Source organism: Taeniopygia guttata, chromosome 5 (genome assembly GCF_048771995.1).
Source record: "Taeniopygia guttata chromosome 5, bTaeGut7.mat, whole genome shotgun sequence".
NCBI lineage: Eukaryota > Metazoa > Chordata > Aves > Passeriformes > Estrildidae > Taeniopygia > Taeniopygia guttata.
Window position 1 is genome coordinate 528,677 of NC_133030.1, and position 26,162 is coordinate 554,838.

The window sequence follows — 26,162 nt, forward strand, 5'->3', positions numbered from 1 at the left end:
AAGACAACATATTTTACACCATTTGAGATGCAAATGTTGGAAAAATGTCTTCTATTTCAGTGCTCCCTGTATTTTTTTTTTTCTTTGTATAGAATAAACTTGGACTGATTTTTTAGAAATACTCTCTAAGCTGGATAGATTTATATAGATGCCTTACCCTTTCTTCTAATTCAGAAAGTAGAACCACTGCATTGTGGTGCACAAGTTTAAAGAAGGAATTAAGACTTTTGAAGGGTAGCTACTCTTTCTAATAATGTGGAGAGCCAGGTTTGTACGAGAATTTGCAAATGTTTTCTCACAAGCTGCCATGCTACTCTTTTTTATAAAATATACTTGGCTTTGGCTGACATTGTACCCCCAGTTTAAATTTAAATTCACTACAGGCTTTGGTGGAGGCAAAGTTTAACCTCCAACAGCAAAACTTGAATGCACCTGAAAACTCACAACTTAATATAAATGTCCCCTATATCCTGCATATCAACAGCACCTTCCTTCATCTTTTTTTTCCCCTCCTCTCTTTCTTTTGCTACCAATTTCTTCTACCTCTAATGGTTTGTTGTTTTTTCTTCATTTTCATACTTAATTAAGTACCCTATCTCACCTGAGTAGTGAGCACAGCAGTGGTACCATATTATGTAATTACTCCTTGCTTGTTTTGGTATTTTTTTTCTCTCCTTTTTTAGAGACGATGCTTTTATTCATCTTATGCTTTTCTTTAATTTGCTTAAATGGCATGTGTCTTAGTTTGTAATTTCCAAGTTACAAAGGAAATGACCTGCCAAGTGTGGCAGGTGACCCTGTCCCCAGAATCCTGACAAGGTGACACCAGGAGAGGTGACATGCTGAGATAAAAACATCTCTTGAGAGCAAGGCAGAAACTTCAAGCCAGATTCCCTGTGATTATCCAAAGCCCTTCACTGCTCCAAAAAGAGACTTTTAAGGAAGATTAAAATACGTATTGTAAGACTTGTCCAGTCCCATGGGAAAGCTTCAGCCCTGCCATCTTCTCCAGTATATGTACTCCAAGCCATTTAAAATGCATGTGTGTGAACACTGTGTGTGTGCCTGAGAACCTGAGAAGTCACCTCAGGTCCTGGCATTGCAGGAATAAAAACAGTACCCAGATAAGGCAGGGAAAAGCAGCCTGAAAGCTGAAAATGGATCTCTGTGAACATGACATACATTGTGAGCTGCAGAAATCTCTATGAATATTTTCTTCCACGAGGTGCTCCAGGTATTTGTCTTTTAGTACTTCGGCTCCTCTCTCAATTCTTAAAATTTTCCCACACAAGTTGACAGCGCATGAAAAAAGAACACAACTTTATTTGCTAGATTTGGATCTTACTAAATGCGTATATTAAATGTTAGCAGAATGTTAAAAAAATTTATTCTGACATTAGTGTATCATATATATCAGCAACATACATAGCAGACAAAAACACCACTCAGATTACACAACAGTACAAGTCAAACAAGTGGTACATGTAGAATTGTCAGAAACTCCATCTATTTTCACTCCGTTCTGTTGCCTCAAATTGACAGCACTACATAAAAATGTAAAAGCAAAATAAAAAAAATTCCTAGAAAAAATATGATAGTGTCTCATAGTAGCACTCTTCTTTTGCAGTCCTTTGCTTAGAACATACCACGCTAAACCTTCCCAAGGTAAACAACCTGAATTATAACTGCAAAAAAAAAAAAAAATCCCTGATTGTATTGCACCTGAAAGGTCAATTTTGTTTTGTGTAACTAGTTCTAACAAGGCAGTCTATTGGTGCTAAAATTACAGTAATTGCAACACAGAACTTTATTCATTTTGGTTAAAGGACACTTTTAGATACTGAATGCCATCAAAATAAGTTATTACAACAGTAAGAATCAGTACACCTCCAAACTGACCAGGCCTTCCTTACCTTTTGCACTTTCCAAGAACACTTCAGGAAACTTATGTGAACCACTGTAAACTGAACCATAATGATACCTTTAGCCAAAATACTGCTTAATGGCAAGTAATGGAACATTATTATTAAAAAAGGTGTCAAGACTAATTTTTTATGTGACATTAGCTTTTGGTATGAAAACAGATTCTCTTTTCAACTGTTTCTGTATACAAAGAAGTAATGCTGTGAATTGTAATGACACGTTTTTAACATACATATTTCTTCCTAAATAAGCTGATCCCAGGGTTTTTCCACTTTCTATTGCATCATACAACATACACAAAACATCTGTACTGCATTAAATAGCAAGTGATCTTAAAAAAATAAGTTTGTAAGAAGCACAAGGTAGGAGTCAAAATTCAATTAAAATTCAAGGTCTGCATATCAATGCTGTGTCCCAAACACACGTATTTCCTTATTTTCCTCCATCTTGCTCTTAAATAGCATTGTTCATTCACAACACACCTATTCTGCTGATATCTTTTCAAGGGTAGTATATTAGGACACTTTATTACTTGAAGAAACTAATCTTCCATAAGCAGAAATATTGCATTTAACTCTGTAATTCCAAATCTGTTTTCAGCTTCAGTCAGGTTGTACATCTTGCACAGAAATATCCTTTTGCATCTCATCACCTTTCTGCCTTGCAAACAGTAACAAACCCACAACATCTAAATTAAGCATTTTAATTAACAGTTTATGTGCAAGATGCAGCACAGTGCTTTCATTGTGCAAAACGTGGTGTTTGACATGTGATCAGGACTGATGGCTGATACTCTTCTTTGGCTTACACATTAAGCAGCAGAGCTAAATTATTTACACACGCACTCCTCCAACAGATCCATCACTTCAAATATATATGAATATTCAAGAACATGAACAGCTCACCATGAACATAAATTGCCAACATGCTTGATTGATCAAGCAGCCTTAGAGAACGAAGGTGAATAACTTACAGTAACGAGAAATGTACATTGGCATCAGCTCCTTGACTGGCAGCCAAACTGTGATGTGTGCTCGAGGTAGGCACTTCATCCTTTTGCTAATAACAGCTCCATTCAAGACATCCATTTAAAACTGTTACAACATGAAGTATTCCAAGACATAGGCAAGGTTTGCTAAAACAAAATACCCTAAGTTGTGGTACTAGTAAACAGTACATCATTCGGCTGATATGGCATAGCAATCTCAATTTTAGGTGCATACTTGCGAGGAAGTATAACTTTCAAAGTGCAAAGAGAGCAAAGTTTCCTAATCTCGTCTCCCTTGTGTGCTCAGCATCAGAGAACTCGATGCTCTGGCGTTAAACCAGTCTGCAGTCTAGGCAGGAACTGCTCCCCAGCAGTCCACATGGCACTGGAACAGAATGTGCCAAGGCAGGCATGGGTTCCTAACCCTGAACAGCTCTGTCTGCAGGGTCACAGTGTGCTAATGCCTGCAAGCACATTTTGGAAATAGGCACTGCCCTGCAGAGATCATTTTCACACCTCTTGCCAAATGCAAAGAAACAAGGCACTAAGCATGGAAGCACTGATATGTTTTAAATATACAGCAAAATCACAAAAATGCCTACCTGCTTCAAACTAGAAAATGAGGGCACATTTTTAAACAGCTGGAAGCTACTTTGCACAATAGTTATTACATATTTATAAACTCAGTAACTTTGTAGAAAAGCCTCTTAACAAAAAAGAAAAGAAAAAATCCTTCCCAAAGATTCAAAATGAGAAAAAAAAACCCCAACAGAACAACCCCCAAGCGTCAGGATACTACGTATAAGGAAAATAACACCATAAACATAGATAAACATAGATTATTTGGCATGCTTAAAACCTCTTGGATTAAAATCCAAGACCAAACCATTCAGCTAAATCAACTGGTATGGTGGTCCAGCTCCCAGTCCACTGCCATGGAGTGCAGCCACACTCCATAGTATGCATGGAGGACAGACACACAGCTTTAGCCCTTTGCTGGCATTCATTGAGAATCCAAGCAAAATAAATAAATAAACAAGCAGCTTTAGCCCCAGAAAAAAGTCAAACAATCTTCCAATGGTAGTTTTTGAGAATGAGAAATTAAATAACTGTTACTGTCCAAATCACACACATATTTTTCAAAACCCACTGCAATTAGGTGATTCCACAATATCTGCATTTAGAGAGTAAACTCTTCCATAAATTGTATCTTTATGAACATATATTATGGCTTTTTCTCCCTTCACTAATTTTTTTATTCCCTTCACTATTGTATTAACAGAATTTTGTGCCTATAAATAATTCCAAGTGGAATTAAGCCAATATATCTTTAAAAATCAATTCTTTCTACAAAATGTATAGAAGTTCAAACCAATGTTTCGTAAGACGTAGTGAATATAAAAAAAAGGCCCCAAACCTCAATCCTTGTATCAGAAGTGTTCTATTAAATTACCACCTGATAAAAATAATGATAATTTTCAGCATTTTCCACAGCAGTGGTCCTCAGTGGTATCCTTTTCAGCCAGCTGGGATACAGCCTGGAATGTTGCAATTAGCAACAGGGAGGGGGCTTGGTGGTAAATGACCTTATGATGTCCTGTGAGCCCTTTGAGGTTAACAGTCCCTATCCCAGGAGTCCAAATTCTAGGATTACAAGACTACATTTACTGTTCAAAGTCATGGGTAAATAAAAAACAGTGCTGAAATCATACAGTTAACTCTGAAAGCTCAGTAAAACTTTTAAACAAAACTCTAAAATCTTTGGACCGAAAGAGAAGGGTTGAACTCTCCTACAGCTTTCAACATGATGCATACTGAGCAAACCACAGATAAAAAAAGCTAGAACAAGCTGAACTCCCAAAAAGCTGGGTTTTTGGCTATATTGCTCTGGACAGCTCCATTCTCCCTTCCGTGGCAATGAACTCTTTTTCTGTGGCTCGTTTATCACCTTGGCACAGTCTCTCCTTCAGTTTTTCAAGTTCATACTCATGTAGGATTTTCTGTGTTAAATACTTTTCACGTTTTATTTTGGCTTTCACATCCGCAGGAACATCAGGGATCATCCATGCGACAAAGAATTTGACGATGAATACAACATGCTAAAAACAAACAAAAAAACCACAAATTCATTACCAAAAGAAGCACCTCTTGTTTTATCTGACACCAAATAGGTCACTTTCTGCTCACAATAAAATACATTTCACAATACACACCGAATTGATGTGTATCTAAGATGTGTATGAAGATTAAAACCCATCTTCACATGCAGAAATGTGAATTCCAAACCATTAATGACTTAGCAAGCCCCAGAGGAAAGTGTTGGGGCCTGAATCAAAACCCTCACTTTTTAACTCCTCTGTGTGGCTTGTCAGAAAGTTCACACAGCTGTGCTGATAACACTTAGCTATTGAGAGCTGAGGAAACACAGCAGGAAAAGTGATGAGGTGAGCACTTGAACTACTTTCTCCATTTTCCCTTCATAACTTGCAAAGCAGTGGCTTAATAGGGGTGTCCCAATCCAAACTATTGATTTAGCTGTTTTTAACCAATATACATCACTGCAAAATGCTGTCTGGATTTTTAACACAGCCATCTCACATACAGCTCCTTAACGAAAGCAAGAGGAGTGGAAGTGCTAGTCCTGGTGGCTTTCATCTCTTACACTGGCATTTAAAATTTTTTTTTTATTACCTTATTTATTTTTCTCATTATTTTCATCAGCATTTGCAGTCTCCTCAGCCATTTTCACTTTTCCTACTCTGAGGTGAGCTCACTGAAGTTAAAAGAGCCAGTAACAGTTATCTTTTAGGACATGAACACTTGGTATTGTCTAGGGAACAAGTTATTTTATACTCCCAGCAATTCCATTTTCTGTTACATTAATAACTATCTAAACAAATCACAAGGTACTGATGTCAGAAGCAAATTTTGCAGGGAACATACCTCCATAATAATTATAAAGGCCAGTTTTGCAGCAAGAATGTGCCAGAACTGCATAGTGTGTAAGTATTTCCTCTCATGACCTGGAGGATATCGATAGTCTCTGTACCTGTGGGAATGACAGACATGCAAAGGTGAAATGTCACATCCAGCCTGGGACAGATTACAAGCTTAGTGACACTTACAAGCAAGTACAGCTGCCACTTAAGGAACCTCTTCTTGTTTTAAATGGTCTGTTTCCTTTTGCAGAAAAAGGCTGCCTCTCAATTTGCTCCTATCTTTGTGTTTGCTTAAACACCCTCACACACACAGCAACGCAGCAGAGATGAGGATGTGTGATGTGAAATTTGGCACACAGGTGACTTGTTTTTCAGGCAATGAACAAATAATGCAGGACAGGGTGATGGGATTTATCACAGGGTAATGGACACGCACTGAATAAATGTGACACACACGAGCAGATTATGGACTGGACAGATACAGGGTTTCATGGAAGGACAGACCTGAGTGCATGTTCTACACCAAACAAATGCAGCTGTTTCCAGAAGTGCTGGGGTGGTTGGTTGGTTTGGGGGGTTTTGTTTGCTTTGAGATTTTTTTCATCCAATCGATACTTTTATTTTACCATTTCCAAAGTTCTTTTGTAATTATTCTAGAATCTCCAATGCTTCTGCTAGCAAGAAAGGACTACTTTTTAAATGAAAGCAGGATAGGTCTGATTTTTGGTCTGATCAAGCCAAATAAAGATTGATTTTAAACACCATATCTCATTTTCAGCTTTGAGATCTAATCATCTCCTTTATTCTGCCTTCTTTTCCTTACTCAGCCTGAAAATTTGTGAAAACATAGGCTGAAGTTTGCAACTTTAGGGGAATTAATTTCCTTCCTCACTCAAAAATCAATAGTGTAACTAAGTAAACAAAAAATACAATGAAGAAAAAGCAAAGTGCAAGTAAGCAATGAGATTTTTGTGGTGATTGTTCTTGAGGTGATTGTTTTTGTTATTGGCTTGATCTCTTACCACCTCTACCTCATCAATAATCTAAATATTACCTCTCTCACTTTAGAATAATGAGAATGACATAATTTATTTTCTAATGGACAACTTAGATTTTTATGCTGTATTCTATACAAAATGACACCAACCTGCATATGACAAAGTTTTCTGGATTCTCTTTAGGTTCATTTCTCGGACGAAAATCTGAGATTTGAAACACTGACAAACTGTTGTTTATGTATCCAGACATTGGCGAGTCTTCACTTTCAGAATAAGCATAGTAGTAAACTAAACGAGGAATCATATCTGATGTGAATGCAACAATAAAAGCCTGAAAAGAAATTGGAAAAAGAAATAAGGAAAGGAGCACACAAAATTTGTGAGCAGATTTATAACAGCGTTGTGGTTCTGTGACTCTAGCATTACCCATTCTAGACTCAGCACATTTTTCCTGGAAGCCTGAGATACTTAAGGTGCTGAGGTATCCTGCTACTATGGCAGTACCTGCAAGTGGGTTTGTTGCCCGAGGTACACTAAAAAGAGGCACCTCTTGTGTTCAGCAGGCTGCTTTACAGTATGTTTCCAATGAAATACTGGCACAGCATTTAGTTACCAGTTTATAAAAAATACTTGGAGCCACTGGTCCCACAGGGGCATCCAGAAAAGGAGCAGAATTCTCACAGAACAGGCCTGATAGCAATAAAGACAAAAACAAGGACCCACAGGATTCATCCACCTTTCCCATCTCCTACAGCTCCCTCTGGGCAATCAGTGTGCTTCATCAGACTAAGCTTCATACTGGCTTATGCCATTCCAAAAGGCTGGAAAACACAGACAACTGAATGAAAGATTATGGCCAATAAAATGTGGATAGGGAGCTGCACACTGCCAACATATGGACAAGCCAAACCACTTAAATGGTTTGATGGTATCTTTGTAGGTTAACATGATACCGAGTTGATGAAGGAGAAAAAGCATCAGCTGGTTTTTAATTCTTCACATTTTGAGTACATGGAAGAATCAATGTTGATGCAGCACAAGGCAGTGGTTTTGGTTCTCCAACTTGAGATTTCCCAGCTAACACATCACATACCTAAGCAAGTACTTACATTGGTGACAACAGACAGGATGGCCATGCCATTGAGGATTTCCTGCCACACTCCTATGCTATGTGCTTTTGCAGCCACAGGCCTTCTGAACTGAGTGGTTAATTTCCAGGAGTCCACACGAATCTCCAGGATATTATTCATCAGAGCAAGAAGGGGAGCCAGGGGAAAGGATGCCACAAAGAGAGTAATGAATCCAAACTGAATGACTGCAAGAGGGAAAAAGAGTATGTCAACATCTGCCCTTCCCAAAGTATCCTGGCAGACAAATGGCAAACTTCTGCCAGGCTGCACAAGTCATCCTCAGCCCTGGCATCAGCCCCAGTCCCAAGACTTCTCCAGTCCCTTCAGGCTGCCATTCAGCCCCCACAGAAACGGGCCTGTGCATCCTGTGAAATGATGCTGCCAGCAGTTCTTCAGGGTGCTGCAGTTCTCCTATGAATGGTGTGTAACTGTAGGGGAACTGGGATGTATTCATCCATCAAATCTCTCAACTGTTATCAAGCCAGTTTTGCTCTCTTGAGTTTGTACCATCTTGTTCTTCTTTCACTTATCAACTACACACCTCACAACCTTATCTCCACCTACTGTTACTGATTTAATCAAAACATTCATAACACCCCTACATGCAATAGCTCCATTGGGGAGTGCTGACATTGGTTTAAGAATTGTGAAGAGAATATGCAAATGATCGTTTCAGTTGTTACCACAATTAAGTTTCTCAGTACACAATGTGATAATCCTCAGTACACAGCCAATACTGCCACAGTGTTTCAAATACAGGAAACAGAATATTTTTTATGGTTTAGGTAGCATATAAAATAAATTCCCATACACCAGTCATTCACTCTTCCATGATTTCAGTGGTAAGTTCTTCACCTCAGATAAGCAACAAAATGCCCGCTAGCTTAGCAGCCCTCACAGAATGCTGGAGCATAATTCTGATTCTGGAAGAGCAGAATCAGAACTTGCAACTGTGTATTCTGAGTGTATTAGTTTCACATGATCACAGCGTCAAATTAAACTGATAATAACACTATGCATCTCTAGAACACTTCAAGCTATTTTCTGCAGAAATAAAACATTACAAAAGTTCATTTTTCAACAAAATGTATCCTTGTAATAATCAAATATTAACTTATTTAAAGTACCCTTTAGATTTAGCTTGGCTTTAGTTTTGGTTTCAGTTTCTCAGGTTTGTAAACTACTGTTACAAGCTGACATGCTCACATTACCTCTGAAAACCCACATTCCCGTGCCCACACTCCCTCTGCTGGTCTAAAGGGAGCTGAAGGGAAGCACTGATCAGCGCCAGACTAAATCTGAAGGGATTCTCCTCCAGCCAGTCCGTAGATCTCATGCCTGCAGTACCCATCCTTGCAGTACATTTGGCACTCATCCCACACTTAAAATTTCCACTGCCATCAGCTAAGAATATGCTTTGGAACTGCACAAGAACAGACACAGAGGCAGCTGGCTGCACTTCCCCATTCAAATGAGGAAAACAAAAGCCTGCAGTGTTTCTGTGAAATTCCCAGCAGTCCAAGATGCAAAGACAGCATTTTTTTTTTTTTTAACTGGGCTGACCTATTTAATGACTCCCAGCAGTTAATCCTCCTGCTATGCAGATGAAAGTGGTGGCATCAACCCGCAACAATTAATCGAGAAAATGTTCTTTTGGAAGTGTCAGTACAAGGTGTCCTGTCCTCAATTCCAAATGTGTAATTTTAAACTTACCCATTTCTAAATATTCATAGAACAGGCCTAAGGCTCCAAAAGTCTGCAGATCATGGTCTTGCTCCCAGCGACTGTATAAATTTTCAGGATTATTTCTGGCTTTCCGACGACCCCACCAGTTACAAATCCAGCTGTACATGCAGAAAAAGGTTAACAATGAGAGAAGCAGATCAGATTGGCTCACTTGGTTAGAGCACCATGCTAATAACACCGAGCTTGTGGGTTTAGTCTCTGTACAGGCCATTCATTTAAGAGCTGGACTCAATCCTTGTGGGTCCCTTCCAATTCAGAATATTCTGTGAAGTCAGAATCACAGAATGACCAGGTTGGAAGAGACCTTCAAGATCATTGAGTCCAACTCATGCCCCAACACCTCAACTAAACCATGGCACCAAGTGCCACATCCAGTCTTTTTTTAAGCACATCCAGGGATGGTGACTGCACCAAACAGACACATCCACAGCCTGTCCTGCAACCACCTGGTCATAAAAGGAGACCAGGCTGGCCAAAACACAACCTATCCCTCCTAAAGCCCTGCTGGCTGGTCTGATACCCTGGCCATCCTGTAAGCGCTGTGTGATGACACTCAGTGTAAACTGTCCCATGACCTTACCGGGTACTGAGGTCAAACTGACCGGTCTATAATTACCAGGATCCTCCTTCCCACCCTTGCTGTGAATGGGTGCCACAATGGGCAGCTTCCAGTCATCCAGAACCTCCCCAGTGAGCCGGGACTGCTGGTAAATGATGGAGAGGGGCTTGGCAAGCTCATCTGCCAGCTCCCCCATCACCCTGGGGTGGATCCCATCTGGTCCCATGGATTTATGAACAGCCAAGCAGCTCAGCAGTTCTCTGAATGCCTCCTCTTGGGTAACAGGGGGATCATTCTGCTCCCTGACACCATCTACCAGCCCAGGAGGACAGCTATCCTGAGGACAAGCCCTCTTCCCAATAAAGACTGAGGCAAAGAAGGCATTAAGCACTTAAGCTTTCTCCTCACCTGCAGTTATCAAGTTCCCTCCTGCATCCAGCAGAGAACAAAGGTTGTTATTACCCTTCCTTTTGCCATTAATATATTTGTAAAAACATTTTTTATTATCCTTTACAAACGCTGTCAAATTTGGTTTGAACTGAGCTTTGGCCTCCCTAATTTTTTTTCCTACATGACCCAGCAACCCCCATAAATACTTCCTGAGAGACCTGACCCTCCTTCCAAAGATGACACATCCTCTTTTCATTCCTAAATTCCTTCAAAACCTCATTGCCCATCCAGGCTGGACATTTGCCTTGTTGACTCATTTTTCAGCACACAGGGACAGTCTGTTGCTGTGCCCTCAAGATTTCTGTTTTAAAGCATGCCCACCTTTCTTGGACTCCTTTATATTTAAGGGCTGATTCCAAAGGAACTCCAAAAAAGTCTCCTAAATAGATCAAAGTCTGCCTTTTATAAGTGGAAGTCTTACTGATGTTCCTCCTGATTTCCCCAAATATCGAGAACTCTAATTTCATGATCACTGTGCCCCAAGCGGCCTCAAACCACTGCATCTCCCACCAGCCCATCTCTATTTGCAAACAACCAGTCTAACACAGTCCCTCCCCTTATCTGAGCAAGCTTCCTAATGCAACTTTACAAACATGCTTTTACAAACATTCTTTTACAAACAAGAGACTAAAAGCCTTTATGAAATAAGTGTCAGAATTTGCACTTATTTTACAGAATTCTTATCTTCCTCACATGGCAAGAATTTCCTCTGGCTATAGGATGGGCACCTCAGTGTCAGGGAGAACTTACGGAACAATAGCCTCTTGGATATTCCCCCAGATCTGTTTGCCAGCCATGACAATGGTGAGCTGTGTCGTCAGTTCTATCAAACAGCCCGCAGGATCACACTGGTGGAGACAAACTGAGTGTCAATGGACATGGATAATGGCTATCACCCAGATAAACTATATTCTACTCCTGTATAAGTGCAAGAAAGGAGATCTTAAAACTTCTAAGGACAATATGCCATTTCCACATGGACTGCCAGCTAAGCCACTCTCTCAGGAAGGGCTTTAAGTGTTTCAAGTGTGAGACAAAACACGTTCCAAAACACAGCAACCATATGAAGGCAGAGTAATTCAGAGATGCTTCAGCAGGACCTGCGTGCAGCACACACCCCTCAGTCCAGCGAAGTGAATCTTTTGCACTCAATGAGCTCACAGCACCAGGCTTTTTTTTATGACCCATGGTATTTCAGGAGAACTGGGACAAAGAAAAGTTTTACGATTTTTCACTCTTGTGACTGAAAGATTCTCACTGCTGGTGTTGCCCTGACTAGCAACAGCAGGAAGAGTCATTGGAAGCATCAACTTTAGGATAGCCAGCTGAGGTGCAGCTCAGCTCAGACCAAGCCTGCAGCTGGAAATGTACAACTGTGCAGACTGAAGGGAACAATTCACCTTATCTAAGAAAATCTTACCTCTTCATTTCGCCAGCGATTAAACATGTATGTGTAGGCACCCGGGTAACCAACAAACTTCCCTTTGAAGAAGGCCACATAGAAGCAGGATGAATAGTAGTTGACAAACTGGAACAAAAACATCTTCATAGTGAGCCTGTTCTCATACTCCATGTGAGTTCTGGGGATCTCTGTGAAACCAGAAAACAATAATTTTATGTCCCTTTATTCCCTTTAAAAGGATACAGATTCACAAATATTCATCATGCACCTTAAAGGAAAAAAAAAAAGAAACAAAACCTACAAACACTATAGCAGATGGAGTTCCTGCTTTCAGACACCCTACCCTTACTTCACAATGCAACGTTTGATGCAGGCACTCAAAGGAAATTCAAATTTAAAACCTCTATAAAATTTAATTTCCCCTTCATTAGCACTTGTCCATCCCCTAATGTTACACTATTTTAGAAGATCTGAGATGAATCTCAAACAGTAACTAGAGGGTTCTCCTGTAGTATGAAGATTTCCCTGTTGACAACACGTGATTATTCTTTTTCTTTGCGGCAGAGAAGTATTTTCCCCAACATACTGTATATGCATATCATTAAAATCAGCAGAAACTGCATGGCCCATGTGCCTCTGAAAAATGTGGCTCAAAAGGGCAGAAGAATAGGGGAGAGTAAGAGCATCTTGGAGCTACTGTACATCAGCAAACCTTTGCTCAGGGTTTGGCTGCCTTTTGCTGCTCATTGTCTATCACATTTACATTTTTGAAGGCAGCAGGAAGCCCTAAGCATATTATTGTCAAATGTCCTGTCAAACAATAACACATAACCAATTCAAGTTGGGAAGTACCATAAGAAAATACAACATTCCAGTCACTCTGAATTGGTGAGGCAGATGTGTTGAACTTATCTGCCTTATTGTAAAGTTGTTCCATGTAACTGAGTAAACTGTTTCCAAGCTTGGTGTAAGTCTGCATGCCAGAGGAACATGAGGCATTTACTGGGAACCTGACATCAGAGTGTAGGACAGAAGAGTCAGCTCTCAGGTGAGGCAGTCTGCCTAGCTTGCAGCTCCCTAAAATATTTTTACTTTTGGTGAGTTGTTAAAATATTGACGTGAGGCACACAATGTTCATTCAGAGCACCAGAGGCAGGTTATCCTGCTGGTCTGAACACCAAGTCTGGCCTAACCCTTTCAAGGAGCTCAAGATGAATGAAGTTTGGGCAGACACTTCTGACACCCAGGCCACCCGAGGAGGGCAGTCCTGCTCACACCAGTGACCTGATATGCTTCCCCTGGAACCCACAGCCCCAGGTAGTGCTGCCACTTGAGAAATCATTCACCCACACTTGCAAATCAGCAAAATAACACCACTGAGCCTTCACAATTACAATTCTTGCTCCTCAGGAAAGATTTAAAAAAATTACGATTTCTGTTTGTTTCTGTGTTTGTTGGAGCAATTTCAGTTACTACTTGTTCTGCTTCAGTTTGGTCTGATTTGGCCAAGAGAGATAAGCAATACAGATCTCAGAGATGGTCCATGGTAAATCAAAATAAACCAAATGCAACATCCCTTTAAGATTCTGCAAGGAACACCTTTCAACTCTTGACTCTGCTTGCAAGATCTCACAAAAAAAAAAGATCAACCAACTGTTTTTATGGCAAGTGCACAAACTCCAAGTACCTAATATTTTCAGCTCCCCTCCCCAAGCTGAATATATTCTGCAATTATTTCTTCCTATTAAACACCTTCAGGGACTTCTATCTCTAAATCATTAAGGACAAATAAAATGAAATAAAATTTAAAAAAAGTCTAACAAGGGCTTAGGAATGGTATTTCCAGCATGCAAGCAGAAGTCAAACATAAAATACACTACAAAAGCAGGCCCTCTTTCTGTGCCTCCAGCTCTGAAGCACGGGTACTGCTATCAATAGCTACTGCCACAATAGCACATCTTGGGCACAGCTTCTCATCCTGCTCAACCTCTGCCTTCCATCTTTGTAACTCCAAATCTGTACAGCCAGAGCTAAAGGAAACAACGCTCAGAAAAACCATAATGAACTATTTCATCCCACCTTTTTGCCCGGACTAAGAGTCATGATTAGTCTTTTTTTCTTGTAAAGGTAGCTATGATTTATTTTTTCAAATATATTTGCAGGATTTCTAACTGAAATACTGCTAGTTCCAGACAGTCTGACCTTGCTTTGGTGACTCAAGATGATTTGTAACTATGTTCAGGTCTGTGATTGTCTCTGTAGACTAGTTCTAATATAAACAAGTACTGTATGAAGAGAACTACTGAAATGCTGGGAAAATGTTCAGTATGGCAGGGATACTCCTGAGTCATTGCTGCTACAGAGCTGCCACAGTGCCCGAGCTGAGAGCAGCACGGAACACGGTGCTGGCGTGCAATGGAACCGCCAGTGACTCCTGCCCAGCGGTGCCTCAGCTCACCCATGTCGGTAATCCAGATGGCAATTCTCTCGTAGAAGAAGTTCAGGACCATGATGATGACGAAGTTGAGGCAGGAGGCCGTGACGGAGGTTGCCAGCTGCGGGGTGAGCAGCCCGCTGATGGGCTGCAGCGTCTGCGTGTTCTCCATCAGGCTGGCGAAGGCGGCGTACACGGCCAGGCGGTACACGATCACGGCGATCATGCTGGCTATGATCAGGGACACCTGCAGGTGGGGACAGGGCAAATGCACTGCCAGCTTAGCACTGCACACTACAGCTACATGCAGGCAGCTTCAGAAACAACATTATTTTATTATAATCCATTATAAACGCAGGTGAACCTAATGGGAAGGAATGACGATGTCTGACTTAATTCAGAAGGCTGAATTATTTCTTTATGTTAAAATATATTAATACACTATATAAAAAGAGGATATTAAAACTATATATTACTTTCTCTGACTTTATTTCTAATTCTAACACAACTTGTGACTTTCTCTTGAGAGTTTAGCCACAGGTGGATTGGATTGGCCATCAGGCTCAGACAATCCTCACTAGAATTTAATTAAGTACTCACTTCAGGTAAGCAATTCCACAAAGAATAAAAATAGAAATTGTTTTTTCTTTCATTTCTCTCCGTACACTTCTAGAAAGAATCTTGAGAAAGAAAAAAATGTGCTTGCCACAGTAAACCATCATGCTTTATATTTTTTAAATTTTATTCTTTGCGGGTATGAGTTCAGCAGCACTGAAACGCAAAGCACGCAGGCAAAATACTTTGTTATATTGTATACATTAAAACCAACAAAATTACTTTGTTAACATAAGAAAAGCTGACAACCTAATACCAATATATGAGAAAGTGCAGAAAAGTATAGACAGGAGATGGAAAGGACAAGTCAGATTAAACTGTCCACTCTGAATATTACTCTGCATTCATTGTTGTGAATTATTTTTTTTTGTCTGCCTTACCACAATTTTTTCAGTATGTCTGTTAACATCAAATAAGTCACAGAGAAAGTTACCACCATGCTAAAATGTCCAATCAAATTACTAATTAATGACAGATTAATTATTTTTACAAGGCCACTGCCCTTGTAAAAATAAAACTATCAGAATTGAAGAGCTTTAAATGAACGCATGAAATGTGCAGAACAGCAATAAAATCATGTGTTAACATGATGATTAAAGCTAATTTGTGTTAAGGTGATGATTAGTAATGAACAGCATCTCGGATACATGTCAAAATGATGATTCAAAAAGGTGCTCACCCAGAACAACACTGTAGCTCCTGAGATGCAGAATCGCACGGCCTGGCTGGTTAAAGGCAAATAAGGCTCCATCTCCTGAAACAGTCAAGTACAGCACAGTTCTGTTATTCCCATCTTACTGGAACTTCAAGCAGCACACAGAGCTCTCACCAGCTGTGTGAAAAGTGCTCACATCCCAGGGAAACCATCCAGAACCCTGCCCCTCGCAAATGGCAGACAGAACATAATTTGGGGGGGGGGGGGGGGGGCAGGGAGTGGATGGGGCAGGGCAAAAAGATCAGGACAGAAGCTGCCATAAAATTGCCACAAGACAGTACCTGGAAAGAATGGTTAAACTTTTACAAAATCAATCAGCAGCCAAAGGAAAAAGACCAACTTCCTGAGAGAAGCAGGCCACAACTATTACTGTAATGCTAGGTTAGCTGCCAAACAGCTCTGAGTCCACAACAGGACTCCAATTTTATAAATTCTTCATGCCAAGATTCCTTAAGACTTGTCATTGGGATGTGCAAGTCAGATAGTGCTTTTCTCCACTCCTTCAATTTTATTTGGTTTTTTAGTTGATGAGATGGCTGAATGCAGCTGCCAAGCTCTGCTGCAGCACCAGGCAACTGGGTCATGCCAGTATCCCCAGACAACACATGAACGATTTTCAATGCTCACGTAGCTTGTGCAACCAATTCTAGCTCTTAAAATATCAGAGTACATGTTCTACGAAACAATCTTCTCTTTAAGAACTAATGCCAGTGGAAGAAGATATAGTGAAAAATAACCTCAATTTGATCAATCTGTAGGACAAGGCACTGTAGAGTGCTTAGACTCCTCTTCAGCAAAGTGGCACTGTGTACTACAGAAGCTGCAATCCCAAATGTAATACAGGCAGTAATGTGCAATGACAGAACCATAGTTTGGATCAAATGTTTCATTATGTAGATTACAATTCTATTGTGATCAGCAAACCCAGATTTTAGCTATGATCCAGTCAGACAGTTTAGCACCATGAACAAGTATGTTAGTGATAGCCTCAAGATCAGCAATTTCGGTTTCAGTGCACTTAAAACGTTGGATCAGGAATAATGATGAAATAGTTTTCTGAGTGAGGCAACACAAAGTCACTGTCCTGTACCCACACAGCCTTTTTGGTTCCTGCAGAATAAGCTATTTATATGCAATTCTGCGAAAGGGAAAAGATGATTTAAAAACACATTGAATGGGTGTGGTAGATATCGTGTTGGAATGCAACCAGCTGATCCCGAAATTTGTCAAATACCTCCTACCTAAAATAAATTTCGATGAAAACAATTAACATTTAATATTTATACAGTGTGTTTAACAGAGTTAAGTAGGGTCACTAATTGTATCTCACTTAGATTTCAGAGAAAGGACTTTGGCCACCTTCATCCCTCTGGTGTTCCCCCAACAAAGTAGTTGTGTATCAGAAGCTAAACCACACACAGCTAGACCAACTCACCACTTTAGATCACAGTCACTGCTTCTTCATATGTTGTGTAGGGATAAGAATGAGTGGTTTTAAAGGCATGAAAGTTTCAGAGACTGCTACTCTGTATTGTGAGAGATGCTGTAAAAACACCTAAAAGCTATAAACTTTGCCCATATTTTCCTGATTTAATATATCAATTTCCATGTTACAAAACTTTCAGAATACAACTGGATTTGCACACATGTCAACACAGCATGTTCATACCTGAGTTACAGGATTCTTCTTCTTTTGGGTACATTTTGCCTCATACTCAGGCCTCAGCTGGAGCTGTTGCTGCTCCTCTTCAAAATCAACCAAATCCCATTCATATTTCAGTCTTGCTTGCCGCCTCTTCCAAAACTCCAAGAAAAGTGTAACTACAATTTGCAAATGTTAAAATAGAGTTAAGGAAGAAGTGAGCAAGTTCATGAACCAAGTTAAACATCTGCACTGGTTTCTTTTCTGTGGTTTACTGACTACCAACTATAGTTCACAGATAAAACCACAATACAGATCCAGTGATTTATCAGCTCACTGGATTCCAGAAGTGCATGACAAGGAAGATGCCACGACAAGATATGGATATTTCCATGTTTATGGCGACCACGTTCAATTAATTACTTTGTGTGTGCAAAAAGCAGCATGGAATTAAGAAAAGAACCTGATAATTCAAATAATACTGTGTATAAACCTACAACACATAAATATTACAACAGATAAGCAGAACAGCTTTCAAGTACTATGGTCAAACATTTCTGTTGCTTTTTGATGCTTATTTGATAACATGGTGTCCTAGGGTGACTTGATGATAGTGAATTGTATCCTCATTCATCTGTTTAGCCCAGAAATAAGGTTTGTGCCTTTAAAACTAGATCTAAGAGTAAAGGGGGGGAGAAGGAAAAGGGGTGGAATTGTTTTGCAGCTGTATTCAAAACATAGAGATAAGAGCTTCAGCTCTCTCTCTCTCACAGACCGTGTTGTCTGCAGCACAGACAGGGAGCAGGACCAAACTCTCCTTTGCTTTTATTAAGTTTTTTTAGCTAGCTGAGGCAGAAAAGCTCCCCAGACCATGGCTTTTCTTTTTCTTGGAACTGTTTGAACCTGCTCTGGACTGCAACCCCAGAGAAACACCTGGAGCTCACACCTGTGGCCCACTGGGGCTGGGATGCAGCACTTCCAGTGCAGGAGGGACTGACAGGAGACAGAGTGAGCTGAGCTACAGCCCCTGGAAAGGGCTTTCTGAATTTGCCACCTCTTCAGAACAATGACAGCTTCCATTCTGTAATATTATTCATTTTTTATGCTTGTGAATACTTTGTTTGTTAAATAAACAGTCTTTTCCAATTTTCTCAAAGGAGATTTATGTCCCTTGGACTGGGAGGGTCCACTTGAATTTGCTTTCTGGAGGGAGCCTTTTGGAGGTTTCCTCCCAAATCTGCCCTAAACCAGGACACCTGGTTCATTATAAAGATAGTGAACATCTAATGGTTTTCATACAGTCAAGGGTTGGGCTGGCCTAAGAATTTTTAAAGATATTAGAGGGAATTGATTTCATATATAAACAACTATAAAATTTATAATACTATATAACATTTTAAGAGCCCTTTATAAATGACTTTAAAACAATTTTGTTATCTGATTAATCTTATCTGAACTGAGGGAGTTTTATGGTTTAGACAAAGATAGGAAAGCTTATCTTCTGCAGTTCTAAACTCTTTGGCTGGTACTTCCTGAATGACTAATCCATATCACACAAATGCTAGTTCTCACAAACCAAGAAAAGTATAGTAAAACAGCCATACAGAAACAATCTTATTAGATTTTAAATAATCTACATGAAAGTGAGAGATTAGATCCACTGGTAAAAAATACACAGGTTTTCTATTAGCACGCAAGAATCTTTGTGAATTAATGAAATATCTATATACAAGTTGAACACTTAATGATGACATTTCACACAAAGAGTATGAAACAAGAGAACTGTATTTAAGGAAGTAAGAAGCAATAACTATGCTATCTGGAATTTATAAACCTTCATATAATTGAAGAAAAGAACATGTATTCAACACAATGTTCTTAAAAGTCTGAAGAGGTATCATTGGTGTGAAACGATGATTGTAGAGGCCAGAAATCCATCTATTTCTACATCCTCAAAACATACTACAGTGTATGAAGTTCCCTGGGGTAGATCCCAATGGATTTCCCCCTCCCAGAAGTGCAGCTAATACAGGGCAGTGATGGACCAGCATCCACCCACTGAAAGGGCACAAAGTTCCCCACTCCCTCCCCGAGACACTGATGATGTGAAGGGCTGAGCAGAGACAACTCTTGTTTGGGCTGCATAAGGTTTCTGGTTACTACAGAAAGAATCAAATGTTAGCAGTTAAGAGTACACAGTGCTTATGTTATGGTATCCTAGATGCCTGCTTCGGTGTTTTTAAGTCTTAATTCCTCTGTAACTTTAAATTATTTTCACTCATTCATCACTTCTGCATTTGAGGCAGGATGCTAACGTGAAGCCATTCTTCCCACTTCCCATGTCCCTCAGCAGCCTGGCCAAGATCTCCCTATTGCTTGGCATGAAACTTTATCAAATGTACTCACCCCATATACCCATGAAAATGGCAAAAAAAAGAGTTGCCACGTTGTCAAACAAATGGGAATACTGCAAGAGAACAGGCAGGAACAGGTCAGTGCCAAGCCAGGTTTCAGGATGAACAGAAATGAACAAAAAACCAGATACACACCTGTGAGGACTCACAGGTGGTGTTCAGTCTCCAGTACTCACAGTCTCGGTCACAAAGCGGGCACATGATGATCTCTCCTCCAATTGCAGGGTCACAGATTTCTTTGCTAAGCAGGAAAACATTGTAAAGTATCTGCTTCCACAGCATCTTAAATGATGTTATATGAAATTTATTTAAAAGTAAATAGGAGCTTCATTTATTCGAAGCTCAACATTTGCAGCTGCACAGCAAAGATGCCACATCTTGTCACATTCACTGGTATTAACAGTGGCTGGGCAGGGCAAATCAGGAACGAAGCAACTGCTACAAGGAGTAGAATTAATAATTCCCTCGATATGGGCTTTTTGACTGTACCACCAATGAATCAGGAGTCTGTCAGGAGCTGTACTGTACATGCACTGCTTTCGGGCAAGATATAAACCATGTTATTTCTCATCAGGTTAGCAATGACATCAAAACGCCTTTTCTAAAAGCAGAGACACCACTTCAGCTTCGATATCTGCAGTAAAATTTGCTACTTCAATTCAATGACAGCGGGTAAAAATTTAGAATTCTAGGATAATTCTTTGGTATCCAGAGAAATCTAAATATGTATAACAGTGTTCCCATATTAATTCTTAACCTAGCTAAAATACAAGTCTCAAAATTACATTATTCAACAGAATAGATGAGAATTTTAACTTGTTAGTAATTTTTTATAGTTAAAACTCAAAATTTTATGGAAGCCTTCTTACAGAAAACAGTGAGCAATGAGAAGTAAACCCTATTTTCCTCTCCCCACTCACAATCCCAGAAGACTATAAATCTTTGGACTTCTGATAAAACAAATACTATGCTTACTTCAAAAAAACCCACCAAACTGTGGCTTTTAACCTCTTGGATCCCTCTTTTATGGGAAAACACTGCTGATCTGTTTTACTCATGCTTTTGGTTAGTACAAATCATGACCTGCACAAAAAGGTCAGACTGCTGTGCAAGACAGATTAAATAGATGAGCTTAAGGCAATAATAAACACTCAAACAATTTTGAGAGATCTAAGGGGTACTCTCAGGTCTTCATATATTGCAGCTACTCCAATACAGAAAGCTATGGCTAACAAAATATTGCTTTTCACCTACAAGTTGAGTCTTACTAATTGATAGTCACAAGTTCTGCATTAGTGGTCCACCACCTTTAAAGACAGCTGAAGAACAAATTTGTCTGCTCTGACAAGCTTTAAAAGCTTGTTACCTGTTGAGTAACAACAAGAATAAACTTTTTTACAGGAATAAAATTTTCATGTTGCTTAGCTTTTGCCCAGGAGATTTTCAGCATTATACTTACCTGCTCATATTTTCATCCATTGTAAACAAGCCATAAAGAAAACAGATTAAGCCAACAACTGCTGCAAGGAATAACATCTCAGTGTAAAATCCCAGCCAGGCAAAATAGATTCCAATCTTCTCACCATAGTACTTTCTGAATACAAAAAAAAAAAAAAAAAAGGCAATTAATAGGAATATAAAGCAAAATTTAAAACTGTAGTAGAGCAAACTGGCCAGAGTAAAAGTGAAATACTTGGCAAAACTCTCCATTAACAGAAGAGTAAATGCACTGAGGCAGTGTGGAAAATGAGGGCTGAAACTGGCCATGAGAAGTTACTCAAGCTGTATGAACAAGGTGAATGATCAGGAAGTATTGCCTCTTTTGTCCCTTTTTTCCTCCTAGCAGAAACTAACATTAAAATCGCTCTCTCCTCTTTTCAACAGAATACTGTAAGTGGAGACTTACTTTCTGATTTTTCCTAGGAGTTATACAAATGAAACAGCAAAACAGTTCTGGCCAGTTAAAACAAATAGGTAATCCACAGAAACACAACCACTTGTGTTACAAACAGGGAAGTGGAACCTGTGAACAAAGCAACGTTCTGTTGTAGCACATCAGCCGAATCAAAGAGATCTTAAGTGAGTTTAAATTTGGGGTTACAACTAAGAGTCAAGCTTCCAAACTGATTTTATCTGCGTTTTTTCAAGTCTGCATTGAAATTTTAACATTTCAAATAAACCTTTAACATTTTTTTGCAGATATTGTTTCAAAAATCTGAGGTATTCTATGCATGTGTTTCTTCAACAGCTGAATTATCTGTAATACACCTGATCCCAGGAAGACTGGCTAGAGTGAAAGAGGCTTAATTTGAGATAAAGCATTTTTCCACTTCTCAGTAGAAAGCTCTGTCATGCTCTCCCACGACATAGTGCCCAATTAATATCTAGCTCTCACTGGATATTAAAAGAGGCAAAGATTTCCTGATGCCTTAAGTTTTAGTTTTTATATATTTCAGATTCTGTACTGCTTTGGTGTGTAGCTCTGAGCTTCATATTAAGTGATGGTAAGTTTTCTTCACAGAGTAGCTAGATAACACAATCCTTTTCTAGCTGGGTACCAAGGACAGCCTATACAAGTTTCAGGCCCAAGAGCATAAACAATGTGGACTAAAGAGGGAAAACAAGAAGGATGGGACTTTGTCACTACAGGACACGTGAAAGCACGACGTGAGCTGCTGCTATTGGAAAGGTGAAAAAGAGGAAGTTTATTTTCTGACTCTAGCATTTATACTTTTCCAAAGGTGACAGTGGATTGGAGGGTGAATGTGCCACCTCTCCAATGACATTGGACAAACCACCAGTACATCAAATTTCTTCGCCTTTATGGAGGAATGCAAAACAATAAATTGTTTACAGAAAGTTGTGTGAGAAAGTTCTCTACAGGAACGCAAACTCAGAAGGCTTTAGAAAATCTTAAGAATCAGGGCAACAGGACTTCATAACCTGAAGCTATAATTGGACAATTAACTCCAATATGCTAACAGACCAAAACTTACAGAAGTGTGACACCTTGTGAGCGGTTGTCCATTTTGTGACCATTTTGGTTCACCTTGGGTGCAGCCCTGGCTGGGCTCTTGTGCTGCCCAAGGTGGATCCATTAAGGCCTTTTCATAAATCCCTGCTTTATTCTTTAACTCTGTGCAGCTGCTGTTCCATGTCAGCCTTCTCAAGGCATCATTCCTAGCAGGATCATGTCACAGACGAATATCCACCGTATTCCAGGGAAAAGCAGGACACATAAGACCCCCAGGCAGTACTCACCTGATGAGATCCAAGGGCTGCTCTTTGTAGAAGCGCAGGAAGCGGGCCCACTCCATGTAGAGCGTGTACCGCTCGCTGTCACAGTTCGGGTCGCTCGCCTTCTTCCAGTACTGGCACTGGGAGCAAAGCAGAGCAGGGGAACACACCTCAGCAACAGGCCCAGCCACTACACCCACAGAGACAAGCAGGAGTGGTGCTGCACCCCTCTCAGGACTGCGGTGCTGGTCATTGTCAGGTATCTTAACTGGCAAACACTAGGAACATTTTGGAACTTCGTCGCTGTCACTGTTGAGGCAGGGATGGGAATGAAGGGACTCCATCTTCAGAAGGCAAAGAATGATCTTTATTCAAAAGTACCTCTCTCTTTTATAGAGAACACTGAGTATTAATTCCATTGGTCTTAAAGTAAAAACATCTCACCTGATTTGTGTACTGGATTAGGTCAGTGTGGCAGAACATATCTATAAACAATATGAACGGAAAGCAAGATAATGGATTGTTTATACCCCTCTCTGACTTCTTCCCAGGCTTAGCCTGGCAGAAGTCTCTCTTTCTCTCTCTGACTGAACTGAGAATATCCACAAATACTTTCCTAGAAATTAAACAGTGTAAAATAACCACAGTTTCTGACAGCTTTTGCAGTTTTATCTTGTGCCCCAGAACTCCACTTCTAGAAATATTTGGCTATGTTAATTATTCACATGGTTTTCCTTTTTTCTGAATGTCTCTCAATCACAAAGAAAAGCATGAAAATTGGTTTTTAAATAGGAAGCAACCAATAGAAGTTTAAGTAACCTAAAGTTTGCATTTTGAAAATATTATGGAAGATTAAATAATTATTTTTGACATAGATTTTTGAGTCTGTCTCACAAGTTTTAGAATTTTTTCATTTCTTAGCATTTGAAGTTGGCTGTAGCTGTATAGAGGAGATTCTTACTTTTTACTGCCTGTGGTTTTGGTAATCCCAACAGTATAAAGTACCTCTCAGCCTACACTAGCGTTCTAGATCCTCATCAGCCAAACTTTCCTCCTGAAAACCTAAGGAATGTCCCTTTGCTCAATTTTTTATTCCTAAGGAAAATAAAACATTTTCAAACATTTAAAAATATAAATCTATATACAATATTTAATAATGTCATATGGTAGAATTCAGAGATATAAATAAGCAACTAAAGTTCATTAAAGCATAATGACATCTGAAATAACCTTGAAAGCACAGAGAGAATTTTAAGATTTAAGTAAAAAAATAAACACAACATTTAGGAGGAACAAATTTTAGAGCTAAAAACCCATGTAAAACACTGTAACCCATCTCTCTCTTGTTTTCTCCATGGAATTTCAGGACTAAATCCACACGTCATATTAAAAATTGACCTTACAGCACAACTAAACATAGCATTTACTATCCTTACCGCATTTGCGGTATTCAGTATTTGCACCCAAAGGTCACTGGGAGATGGACAAGTCACCATCCCACACTGATCTGGCAGGGTTCAGGCAACTTATCTGACTTCAGTCCCAAAACTGTGTAATCCCAAGAGATTTTCTCTAACTGCAGGTAGTGTAACTGCAGTATGTGGGAGTGCACACCCTATGCACACACACTGCTGAATGTATGCATCTGCAGGAGAGACTAATTCCTTGTTAAAATCTAAGGTACTACTGTGTGGTCCATGCCATCAACGTACAGCAGTATCACGGAGTAAGTCTCTAAAGAAATGATGTGACTGACACATCTTCTAAAAACTCATCCATAGGAAGAAATATTTCAGCACAAATAGTAGGACTGACAGGTATGCCTTGCGTGTTATAAAACAGAATCAATTACTGGGACAAATTGAAAGGTTTGAGTATATTTTCGTATCTCCTGGAACAGCAAATGTCACAGTAGGTAAAAGAGTGCAAACACTGGGAAATGTTCAAGGGAGCAAGCAGAAAGCTGAAATACTTACATCATGAAGAGGATATGCAGCTGTATAGGTGCCATTGTTTAGCAGTCTCTTAATCCCAAATTTTTTCTTCCCTTCTTCTGTTCCATATGGGCAACGTGTAAGAATGTAATTAACCTGAAATTCAAGAATGAGAATTTCAGACCTTTCCTATTCTAAGGCCATTTAATAGAAATCTATAATAGATGTGCACTGTGTATAATCTGCAAGAACAACATGCAAGAGCAAAAGGTATTTCTTCAGAAGGCATTATCACATATAAGAATACTGGGGGCACAGATGCCTTGTAGACATCCAGAAGATCGGTTCCAACAATTATTCTGTATTTATAAGAAAGATGCACAGGTACCCAGGCCTCTCTGTACCTCAGTTACCATGGGTTCTGTACTCACTCCTGTAAATCTACATGCAACCAAAAGCAGCCAGATTTCCATACGTACTATTCTGTTTCTCATGGAAGGTGAGAAGAAAGTGCTCTCATCATTGATGAGGTACAGCTCCTGCTTGTCCTTGCTGAACGGCGCTGTGAAATAATCCGGCTCAGGGTGCATCACCTTCTCAGGCAGCCTCAGTGGGAAAAGCACACAGTCCAGGGGGTTCTCCACCATGGGGGGAATGTCATTTTCCCTGATGGGAACTTTAATGTTCAGTACTTCTGCATATGTGATCAGAACCTCCCACGGCGCATGGATCTTCACAAAAAAAATCTTTCCATCTTCAGATTCCTGCTCCAGAAAAGTTAAATCAGACATTTGACCAAACTGTGTTCTATTGCAAGATTTATGGGAATATTTTTCATATAAAATGTATTGCCTTTTACATATTTTTAAGGGATTTAAAAATGAAGTAGGAGGGAATAGAAGGACCTTCTGTGTGTGTGTGTGTGTGTATATATATATTTACTGAAAACCTTATCTGAGTGGTTGGCTGTTCATAAAAATAACCCTTGCACTCCTACAAGCTCACAAAGGCTTTTCAAACTATATTAATCTCATAC

General features: G+C 39.7%; 1 protein-coding gene across 5 annotated transcripts in view; it reads right to left on the bottom strand.

Moving 5' to 3' along the window:
• Positions 1–1,303: 1,303 nt before the first annotated feature.
• Positions 1,304–26,162, bottom strand: part of ANO5 (anoctamin 5) — a 54,739-nt gene continuing 29,880 nt past the window's right edge. For all 5 annotated transcript variants that reach the window (XM_030273301.4, XM_030273299.4, XM_030273300.4 and 2 more), the window contains 16 exons: positions 25,606–25,890; positions 25,169–25,282; positions 23,217–23,332; positions 21,415–21,549; positions 20,091–20,196; positions 19,948–20,008; positions 17,569–17,720; positions 15,864–15,938; positions 14,594–14,816; positions 12,154–12,323; positions 11,484–11,581; positions 9,692–9,822; positions 7,958–8,163; positions 6,998–7,179; positions 5,855–5,960; positions 1,304–5,010 (listed from right to left, as the gene is read on the bottom strand). In XM_030273301.4, the coding sequence (XP_030129161.2) occupies positions 4,789–5,010; positions 5,855–5,960; positions 6,998–7,179; positions 7,958–8,163; positions 9,692–9,822; positions 11,484–11,581; positions 12,154–12,323; positions 14,594–14,816; positions 15,864–15,938; positions 17,569–17,720; positions 19,948–20,008; positions 20,091–20,196; positions 21,415–21,549; positions 23,217–23,332; positions 25,169–25,282; positions 25,606–25,890 (2,382 nt within the window). In that variant the 3' untranslated portion in view covers positions 1,304–4,788. The remainder of the gene's footprint in view (positions 5,011–5,854; positions 5,961–6,997; positions 7,180–7,957; positions 8,164–9,691; positions 9,823–11,483; positions 11,582–12,153; positions 12,324–14,593; positions 14,817–15,863; positions 15,939–17,568; positions 17,721–19,947; positions 20,009–20,090; positions 20,197–21,414; positions 21,550–23,216; positions 23,333–25,168; positions 25,283–25,605; positions 25,891–26,162) is intronic.